This window comes from Aulonocara stuartgranti (genome assembly GCF_965226115.1).
Source record: "Aulonocara stuartgranti genome assembly, chromosome: 5".
NCBI classification, from domain to species: Eukaryota; Metazoa; Chordata; class Actinopteri; order Cichliformes; family Cichlidae; genus Aulonocara; species Aulonocara stuartgranti.
In genome coordinates, this window is record NC_138943.1 from 39946492 (window position 1) to 39957592 (window position 11101).

The 11101-nt window shown below is 41.9% G+C and overlaps 1 protein-coding gene across 3 annotated transcripts in view; it reads left to right on the plus strand.

Annotated features, from left to right (window-relative positions):
* The window catches only part of nfasca (neurofascin homolog (chicken) a), a 165910-nt gene extending 155180 nt beyond the window's left edge, over positions 1 to 10730 (plus strand). For all 3 annotated transcript variants that reach the window (XM_082534067.1, XM_082534068.1, XM_082534066.1), the window contains one exon: positions 5670 to 10730. In XM_082534067.1, the coding sequence (XP_082390193.1) occupies positions 5670 to 5898 (229 nt within the window). In that variant the 3' untranslated portion in view covers positions 5899 to 10730. The remainder of the gene's footprint in view (positions 1 to 5669) is intronic.
* Positions 10731 to 11101: the final 371 nt, after the last annotated feature.

An 11101-nucleotide genomic window follows, 5' to 3' on the forward strand; every position in this document is an offset into this window, starting at 1 on the left:
GAGGGTGGGGGTAAGAACAGGATAAGGTGTAGCATGTTTGGAGACTTGACAACATGCCTGCATTGTTGGCTTTTGGGTCAGCCTGCAAAGAGGGTGCAGTTTAAGTCCATGATGTGAGCAGTAACACTCCATCTGGACTGCATTTAATGTAATATTCAGGAAAAAATGGAAACAGAATTTGTATTTGCTCCGTCAGTTATGACCAGCTGTTCTTGCCCAAAACACAACAAAGCTCTGATTCTAGCGGTATCTCAAATTTTAGTAGAAATAAATTAGGAATGCAGATTTTCCTCTCTGCAAGAAGAGCCTGTCCTTTGTCCCAAACGTCTCCTGGTATTGTCCCCACAGTTTTTAAAAAGAACAGTGCTGCCTGTTAGCAGCAGTAGCTGGAGAGCAGTGCTTCCAGAAATGAGCCGAGGCGACAGAGGCCTTTCATGCTACAGGGCTTCGTTGTGACAGTCCACATGGTCACACGCTCTTGGAGTGTGTACTTAGTTGGTTGACTTCCTTTGTTAGTTGTGTTGCTGTGCCACACAGGAAGTGGTTCACAGCTTTGTAACTTCCCATATGGAAAAGAAATAGTAAAAACTTCTATGATTTACTCATGAAAGTGGCCACTTTCTTACTACTTTCATACATTGTTTTAGTATCCAAAACATACAAGTTTCATTATCTCATTTTTCAAGGGATCTTATATCTGTTTTCACTCTTGTGTGCTTTTCTTACAAGTTTCACACAGACAAACTGTATAAGAGTTATAAATATCTTTTCCATGTGGACAGAGACCAGAGTCAGTGGTCAAGCTGCTGTTTGTTCCTAAACGTTGCTCCGCTCCATGGTGACCGATTGAGAAGGTTACCTAGGCAACAGGAACTAAGCGTCCACTACAAAGCAAGGCACAACAAACGACTTTTGATTTTGTACACGGCGTATCTGCCTGTGGATTGGAGGCTCTTTGGGTTTCTTATCTTTGCCCAGCATGCAGCCACATTGAACTACACTCATTCATTTTATCTACCTTACATTCATGACTGATTTAGAATCGCCAGCTAACCTAAGATGTGTTTTTCTAGACTGTGGGAACAAACCAGGAATGCAGGCACAAGGAGAACATGCACAGTTTGATATCCTTCTCGGTATAAGGCAACAGATCCAAGCACTCCACCACTTAATTCATGTCTTTATCATGCAAAGAGCAACATTTAAAACAGCCTCTCTTTAAATAAAAAGATGCCAACTCACAGCTAAGTAAATAAAAAGTTCTCTTTTAAATTTACTGCTAATCTACGAGGTCTGTACACTTTCAGGCCTCACAGAGCAGATCTCAGTGTTCACTGAGAAAACATTTATATCAAATATAAAGAATTTGGTTTCATTTGGTTGTATGTATTTATATTTTAAATACATAAAAGGTTAGGATTGCTATTTTAAACAAACTATCATCTTTTTGGTGAATCGAACCAGATGGTTTCAGTGCCTAAACCTAACCAGTGGGTGAAAGTAGCCTGCATGATGCTTCATTTGATTAAAAACAAATGCTGAACTGGACAATGTGGCACCCACTTTACACTGGAAAAATCGCCCCAGTAAAGTTTCCATTAACAGGAATCGAGGCCAAAACCACTTTTGAACCCGGCTGGAAGAAGCATGTTCGTTTCTGCTGTCGTTAAGTTGGGCTTGCTTTTGGAGTGGCGCTTCTCACAGAGCTGGGAAGTACCGAAGCACAAACACTTCCTTAGAATACTCAAGTAACTGTGGTTTACTTGAGTATTTATTTTTCTGACTTTTTGTTTAACACAAATCGCTGCACTCTGTAGTCCTGTCATTTTGTCAAAGAGGCTGCGTAAGCATTAAAGTTTTCTTTCTGTGTGCCTTTAAACATCAAACTACTCTCAGCCTAAATGGACGTACAGATAGTCGTATTGGTTTGTCCATTACCAGCACTTATCACACGCAAAGAGAGAAAAGACACCAAAACATGATCGAGGCATAATTTTCACTCGTCTGCTTGGGCGTGGCGGGAACGTCAAAGAACGATGTTGTTACTTTTTCCTGCGCTTCTGTTCTACACTGCAGACTTTGAGTACATGCATTCCTTTGTTCCTCTGAAGAGAAGAGGCTTCCTAATCAAGTACCACTGACACATAAGGACGTGTCGGTTTCCCTTCAGCCAACATGTCATCATTTAGTTTGAAGGTCTAAGGCTGTCTTCACCAGAAACTGTGCCAAGCAGTAGTGTGGATGACACAACTGTCACTGTGCCGTTGGATACTTCGCTCAGTATACATTCATGTTTGATCTGTTCAGCAGGTCACAAACTTGTCAGAATAAAAAATACTTATATAATCATCTTCTACCATCTTTTCCTTCTCAGCTCAGAAAGTGTTGCTTTTTTCCTTCCTGCTTCTTCATTTTTTGTTTTTATTTTTTGGCCTTGAATTTGCTTTGGTCATGTTTTTTCTTTCAGTTTTTGCTTGTTTTTGTTTGCTAAAATGTATCCACACATATATACACATATATATATATTGCAAATGTCCTTTGGTATAAAGCGTGGCCGTTCTGAGAGTGTAGATTGTGTCCTCTGGGGTGAGCGTCTGAACACACAAAAGGAGATAAGAACATCTTACCTTTGCATCCTTCAAATGCACTCTTTTTTCTTCTGTCATGCTACTGGTTTAATAACAAGGTTAATGCTAGCGTACAGCTGTGTATAACTATGCATGAAATTCTCCTGCCTGTTAAAATCTGTTAGGAGACATCAGAGATGAAATCAAGCATGCGATACAGATGCTGCCCAGATTTCATTTTTAAATACTTTAGCATGCACAGTGTCATAGTTAAAGGACATGTTTGTTTATTTGGGTTTTCAAATTATTTCTGAGAAGATGCTGCCTGGATTATTGTGTGTGTGTGTGTGTGTGTGTGTGTGTGTGTGTATGTGTGTGTGTGTGTGTGTGTGTGTGTGTGTGTGTGTGTGTGTGTGTGTGTGTGTGTGACCAGAGCTCATTATCTGAGACCTGCACGACGAAGCTTGTTTGGGGTTTATCTTCAGGGTTGACCTTGGCTTTTCAGTGCTACATAAGCAGTCGGCTACTCCCTGCTCTGTACTACACAGCCTGCTGCAGAGCAGAGATGCTACTGATGAAGAAATGCTCGTGAACACTGTACCACCCTTCCTGCAGATTCCCTCACACAGCAGATAGTGCTGAGCCTTTTTCTTTTTCGGCTGCAAACAATCTTACAAAAATGTTATTGTTGTATGGGCATTAATAGGCTGTATGATCCTACAGGAGGCCTACTGTAGGATCATACATCTTCAACCAGCCCTTATTTCTTTACATTTTGCTTCCACTAGATTTTCTTCCACTGGTCTTAAGTTTTAAAACATCACCTAGTTGACAACCAGTGTTCTGTACATGTAAGAGATAAAGAACCAATATGAAATCCTGTCTTTATTTTAAAGTTTAATATGTGTATTTATTTATTTAGATAAAAAATACATCAGAGAGCAACCTGGGGTTGGTATGTTGCCACGATTTGACATGCAGACTGGAGCAGCCAGGGATTAAACCACTAACCCTCCCCATTAGTTGATGACCTGCTCTCCTTGAGCCACAACCAGGAGGTAACTTTTCTAATAAACCATTGTTAAGGAAAGGAAATGGGGAGAAAAGGCTGAGATATGCCAGATTACATAAGACCTGGATTGAAAAGCAGCAGGTTTCTGAGCCTAATTTTGACATTTTTGTCTGAAATTGTCATTAATATGTATGGACGAAGTCAAGAGAGATGTGCAGCAGTGAGCAGGTGCCTGTAAAACATGCAAGAGGCTCTGTCACAGTGTAGGGCTGTATTTCAGCCAGTGGTGATGGGCTCTTCCCAGAAATGATGGAATTATGAACACAGAGAAGTACTTTCAGATTTTAATCAACTACACAGTGACATCTGGAATCTGATTGGCAACAGCTTCATTTTTCTGCATAATGAGCCCAAAGACACGGCCACTGCAGTAAAAGCATAGCTGGATAGACACTGAGGAAGAGTATCAGTGGTGGACTAGTCTCTCCTGGACTTCAGCATGAATTGTGTAGAGTGGGATCATCTCGACAGAACCAAAGGCAGATAGAGGAGCACTCTCCAGTGTCTTTCAAGAAGCCTGGGAAACCATCCCTGAGGACGACTAAACGCTACAAGACTAACAACTAAACAACTAAGGACTACAGAAGGCTTAGGTAACAGAGTTCAGGCTGTGCTGAACAATGGAAGCGGTCATTGACTAGTGTTTGTTTGTACCAACTCTGTTTTCCCCTGTAATTGTGTACTTTTCAGTCATCTTTCCATGTTTCAATAAACTGCTACACCTATTTCCCATTTTTCCCAGCAAAGTGTAAAGAAATGGGGGCAGCTCAGGACCCTTGCACAGTCCTGTGTTTGTACTTGCTGAGCTTCTTTAAAATCTGCTCCTACATTTGAGTTTAGTTTCCATATTTCTTCTTCACTTGTTCTTAGACTGTGAAACAGCATTGGAGCTGAAAGAACAATTCAGTTCAGTTTTATTTATGTAGCACCAAATCACCACAAGACTCAAGTCAAGGTCCTTTAGGTGCTGAGACCGTACAGTCTGACAACGCCCCCCTGTGACCATCGTGGGAAGGAAAAACTATTTTAACAGGAAGAAACTTCAAGCAGAGCCTCAGGGAGGGGGTGGGGTGAGGACAGGGGGGCAGGACGAAAGACACATTGTGGAAGAAACCAAGAGATTAATAATAACTAATGATTAAATGCAGTAGAGGTGTATAAACACATACTGCAGCATAACTAAGGGAGGATGCAGGGTCACCTGGTCCAGCCCTAACTATATGCTTTAGCAAAAAGGAAAGTTTGAAGCCTAATCTTGAAAGTAGAGATAGTGTCTGTCTCCTGAATCCAAACTGGAAGCTGGTTCCACAGAAGAGGGGCCTGAAAACTGAAGGCTCTGCCTCCCATTCTACTTTTAAATACTCTAGGAACAACAAGTAGGCCTGCAGAGCGAGAGCGAAGAGCTCTAATAGGCTGATATGGTACTACAAGGTCATTGAGATAAGATGGGGCCTGATTATTTAAGATGTGAAGAGAAGATGTTTCCAAAGCTCTCACACATGGATGTGGTGTATGCTGGCTTCTTTGTACATGCCTCTAGTGAAGGACTTGTTGAAGGCAAGCTTAAAGAGCATTAGTGAATAATTTAGTCCTGGTGCAAATATGGGGTAAGTGTTTTTTTAAGAGGGGCATATATGGCAGCAAAATGGGTTGAATCAATACTCCCACTGATACAGTTGGCAGCTTAAGAACTCAAAGGATTGCTGTACTGTCAGACCTTTGGGCAACAATTGCAAACTACATTGATAACTTCAGATAATAGCAGTGTGCTGCATGTGTGCTGTATATGTTCTAAAACAGACCCGGTCTAGTTGTTTGAGGAAAAGATATTCAGCCAACTTATCTGCCAAAAATAAAGAGAAACATCAAAAAACATTAAACTTACAAAAAACATTTGCCTCTTCTTTACATCTTTACTTTCCCCTTATAGTGTGTTACAGGGTCCTGAAGCTAAACAGGTCCACCTGATGCTATTGTGAGAGCCTGGAGCCGTTTGAGCTTCTAACATTGCTGTTTCATTGCCCCTGCAGCAGCGACGAGGACAACAAGCCTCTGCAGGGCAGCCAGACTTCACTGGATGGCAACGTAAAGGAAAGCGACGACAGCCTGGTGGACTACGGCGAGGGAGGAGACGGGCAGTTCAACGAAGACGGTTCTTTCATCGGCCAATACACAGTGAAGAAGGACAAGGACGAGACGGAGGGCAACGAGAGCTCCGAGGCCACTTCGCCTGTGAATGCCATCTACTCGCTGGCATAGCGGCTCAACAGCGCACACGGGGAACTTGGACTCTCTGATTTGTTATGATAGAACCACACACATGATTCTATGAGTATATGAAACACATTACACACAGTGAAAGCAGCAGTGGCACCAGTCTGGAGACTGTCTAGGCTCTCCTCTGCAGGTAACGTGGAAAAAGATGCGACCACAAGCCTTTAATTTATTTTTCCAGTTCTAACAATATGGTCCATGGACACATCTGGAGAAAGTGAACGATGCTCGTTTTCCTTTGCGCTCTGCCTGCCCTTTACCCACACAGACTTGAAGTGTGCCTTCGGGAGGCATCAAACGTTCTTTAGAGATTTTTTGGTTTGTGACTCAGCTCTGCTTCCCGATAACCTCCCCCGTGCCCGGCATACCTCTGCGTAACCAAGTAAAGTAGTCACAGAGGTTAAATATACATACACACTCTGGCCACATCCTGTAACATATCAGCTTCTAACCATAGGATGCCGGCAGATATGTTTATCATATTGATATTTAGGCAATGAAAGATTTTAGTTTTTCCACAGCTGATAGAGGAGTCCGTGAAACTTAACGAATGCTGTATAAAGTCCTGGCACACATTTTAGTGCCCTGCAAATCTATGCACTATCACCTCCTTCATACCATTTTTGGTTCCATCTGGTTAGTAAAAGTACACATTGTGGGCTTCTTTTTAGCAGGTTCAGTCCCAAGGTGGTTTGCCTTGGACTTTGTTGCAGGTGTTCCCTCTTATCCTGTGTTGCAGTTGTTCAAAATGCTTTTGCTGGGTAAAGCTGTTTCATGCTTTGTGCTCAGTTACAGTATGTGGTTAATTAAACCCAACGTTGTTCTGAAGCATGGTCATAAACTTAGTGCGAGAGAAATGTGATAGGTTTGCTCGAGAAACACCAGCGCACTAAAAAACAGTGAATTCCCTAATTAGCATGTGGGCTTGTGCTACATTCATGTCTAGCTGACAGGGTTCGAGGACAATGGTTCCCACACTAATATGGGAATCATCGCCATCATGTTATCGGAATGTGGGAAAAACTGCAAAAGGAAGAAGTTTGAATTCAATGTGTCCTGCCGTGAACGTAATCGTGAAAGACACTGGAAATGTCCAGTCTGCTATCCAAAGACAGTTTAGTCTGTGAACTCGAGGAGGTGTGGATCAAACTGCCAACCTTGCAGTTATTGGATGAGCTCATCAAAGCACAAGCTGACTGGTCAGTCACAGTCCTGGATCAATATTCTTCTGATATTGCAGGACAACTGTGAGGCTCCTTAATTCTGTTGACTTTGTTAAAGAGTTACATCCAATCAGGTAAACTGGCAGTTTTGAAAGTGTGTTTTAGAACCAGGCCAAATGTATGGTGGTCACACAGGGACATATTTCAACTGAAAGAAAATATTCTTCTGCCCCTCTTTAGCACTGCGAGTGTCAGGTTAGCATCTTCGTTTTGTCTCCTGGGTCATGAATGTAGCACCAGAAGTCATGATCCATAAGCCGTGTCCACACTAACCTTTGTGCGTCCAGCTTCACTCCGGCTGTGCAGACATCAGTACCACACACTGTATACAATGACCTCCAGTACTCACTGTTACTGGAACAGCCACACGTGTTGATCTGAAAGAGTCCACATAGATACGTTCAATTATTTTATTTTTTGCCTTGAGGTGCTTTATATTGCAAGCTACAACATGGGCGAGCGAAGGCCAACAATCACATGATGTAGATAAGGTGCATCCTAATCAGTGAGGTAAGTGCACTGCACTCTGTGCAGCCTGACCCCACCTGCACAGAGGGACCTCTTTGGATCTTTATGAACTTGATCCGTTTCTTATCGCTCCAAAAAGACATAATTACAAAACACTGCTACGTGATACAAATGATTTAAAGAATGAAAAGTACAATTCACAGCCACAAATGAAAGTTATCCGCTTCATTTGATGTTTTTGAGGTTCACTCCTGCTGCAGTTACTGAAGCTACTATTAACCCCTGAGTGCTACATCAAACAGGCGGACATTTGGAATATTTATTTGGTATTTATTACATGATGTGGAAAGCATTAATATATTAGTTCTTAATTTAATTCACTTCATCTTTATGTACAACTGAGCCAAACTACTGATGGCTACAGAATAAAGTTATTGTTCATCGCGAGAGGCATCAACACACAACTGTATCTTCAACATATTTTTCTAGCAGCTACGTTTTCTGCTGTACCGACGTCTCTGTCCATCCTTATACTCATGCTGTGTTACTGTTACTCTGTGTTGTTGTTCAGACTTAAGTAGCATAACCTTTCCATCATTCTGAGAATGAATCGATGTGTGTTCATTATTGCAGATTATTTGGTATTTATTTTGTACATCAGAGTCCTGAAAGAAAATCCTACCTTTGTAAATATTGAAGACTTGACCCCCACCCGCCCAATGAGTCACAAATCTGCATCCACCAAGCAGCTGTAGTGGTGCAGTCTGTCCTGCACCTTTGTTATGTAGCTTGGATTAATCTTTGCACTCTGAGGAAGAGTCATCCCTTTGCGTTGTCATATACGGACTGTGGCAAGCCTTCTCAGGTGATGGCTTGGTTTGTGTTGTGAAACATGTTCGATTCTACTGTGTTCAAAGTAACAGCTCCTGCAGCGTACTACCTGAGTTACACAAACTACTACAAGACCTGAGAACATGAATTTCCTGAGGTCCCCTCCTTGTCTCAGATAGAGGCTGGATACACAGGCATGACATGTGTCTCATTACAGGGGTCAACAACTTTGACCCCTGTAATGTATTCCACTTTGTTTGTTGGTCTTTGTTCCCCATTACAACTCTTCTCAGGTGCTCTTTGTCAACTTGTAAATCTGCATATCCACAAAAACCTTGGTAAGAAGTCTTAAACTGGGGAAAATCATTCATTTTCTGAACTTCCTCTTTCTTAATGTGTCCTAGTGTGAGACGGCCAATTAACTGCAGCCCCAAACCTGACATGTGTTTCAAACGATCCACAGCAAACAGGTACAGTGTGATATCAGACCACATCAAAATAACACTTCCACAATCCTCAGCTGATACACTTACACTGCAGAATGAAACGGTTTTACTAGTTTTGATCTCTGTAACAAAGACCAAAGGGATGTTTGTCATGATGATATATAATCAACACTAAGCGTTCGGTAAAACTAACATTTAAACGGCGTGTTCTCTTCTGTCTAGAATCCGTTGACAGCTCTCTCTCGAGCACTGTACAGATGAACCTTGGCAGTGTTAATACAATACAGAGTTGGACGAGCTGCCTGCTAATGGCTGCAGTAAGAGGCAAGCCTTTCTAATTCAGTCAGTTTGATTTGTTAAAGCAAACTCAACACTTCATGTGTACACTGAAGGACACGTGAAGGACACTAAAGGAGTAAAACTCCTCAATCATTTCATGCAATGGGAAAGCCTTTAATCTTCCTGTGAGATGTTTGCCTGCATACTGTATGCAAAAACACTGAACGAGACCAGACAACCACAAAGCCAGGCAGATCAGCATCCACATCTATTGGAGATAAAGAATCTGAATTTCAGGAGTGGGACATGCCTCCAAACATGCTCCTTCTGGTTCTTTTCTACATATGACTCCCCCACTTCTGGTTTTCATGCCCCACCCTCACCTCTTCACTTCTCATCAGTACACAGATCTGCCATGGAAACAGGGCATGTGTTTTTGGACTTTGATGGGAATATTTGTATTCTTTTAATAATTTACCTTGAGTGTTTTTGCCAGGCTGTCTCTATCCCCATCTGTGCTACATCCAAGTGTTAGCTACAGTTATCCTTCTTGTGATGTAGCACAATGCCACTTGAAATTGATTGAAGTTACCTGCTTAGCAGGGCGCCAGGTTAAAAACAGTTGTAGAGGATTTTCATGAAACACATGCTTATTTGCTTCCTACAGTGGGTTTAGAAGTTGACCCAGACCACCTGCTGCTAACGTCTGCAGAGGAGAAGGCCACTTTACTTATGATAGACCTTGTGGCTCCAAAGTGAAATTTGAGTTTGAGCATCTCTAAAACAGAGCCCAGTAGTTTCCTTCTCATTGCTGATCTTATATTTCTCACAGTACGTCCCAGTCATCTGTCCTCTCTCCTGAATGTTAAAGCAGTGTCCTCTGAGTTTTAATCAGCAGGATGACTCCTCCCATGCTGTACTGTGTTGACTAGCAGGACGCTGCTTGTGAAACTGACACAGACAGTGAGACAGAGCACTGGAAGAGCAATATTTGGTTGAAGAGCAGGTCTGAATTGTATCACTGGAACTGGAAATCTTTGCTAAAAACCATCACACACACCACTCCTTACTCGCTCTGCTGCTGCCCATCCACCAACCTCCACTGGTGGACCACAGCAGGGATGCTGGCAACAACAAAAAAACAAAGGTATACAAAGCTTCGTGTGTGTCTACACATCAGTTTATGGTGCACAAAGACCAAGCTTCTTTTTCTTCACTCTTCACATTATCTTAGCTCACCTTTAATTGGGGATGAAAATAGTCAATGTGTATTTTTACAGCCTTTGCTTTTCCTTCAGTTTAAAATGCTGCAAAGTGTCAGAACTTACTGGTGCACGTTTCCAGCTGGATTTTTCACAACTGCGTCATATTGGCATCTTCTTGTTTTTACCATGTGTATCAGAGCAGCGTGTTCACACCTTGCTTCTACATGCAGCATAACAGCTTTTGTAAGGTACATCTACTCTACAGGAAATGGCTTAAATATATTCACCATGTATGCGTGTATGATGACATGTTGCAACTTCTGCTAGTGCGCCTTCTTTATAGTAAAGCTATCTCCTTTTCTCTACCTCCTGACTTGGTTGTCATCCTTGTTTCTGTACTTCTGTGCAGCATAGATTTAAAGCAGTAGACTTTCCTATGGAAGAATTGATTATTTCATCCTAATTCATTATATTAATAGTAGAAAACACCACATGTTTCTACTGATACATAACCCAAAATCTTTGTCTTCATTTACAGGCTCCCTCTAGGAGAGCTGGTGGTGGCCAAGCTAGCTCCTCTGGTGGCCTCTTGAGGCTGGCTCTAAAACAAAGTCTCAAGTTAAACTGACCAATGTCACAGAAATAAAAGTGCATCATTACAAACTGTTACAAAACCAAAACTATTTTACTGCTTTGCACTTTGTGTTTGGCTCTCCCTTTATAAAAGCTGAAAAAG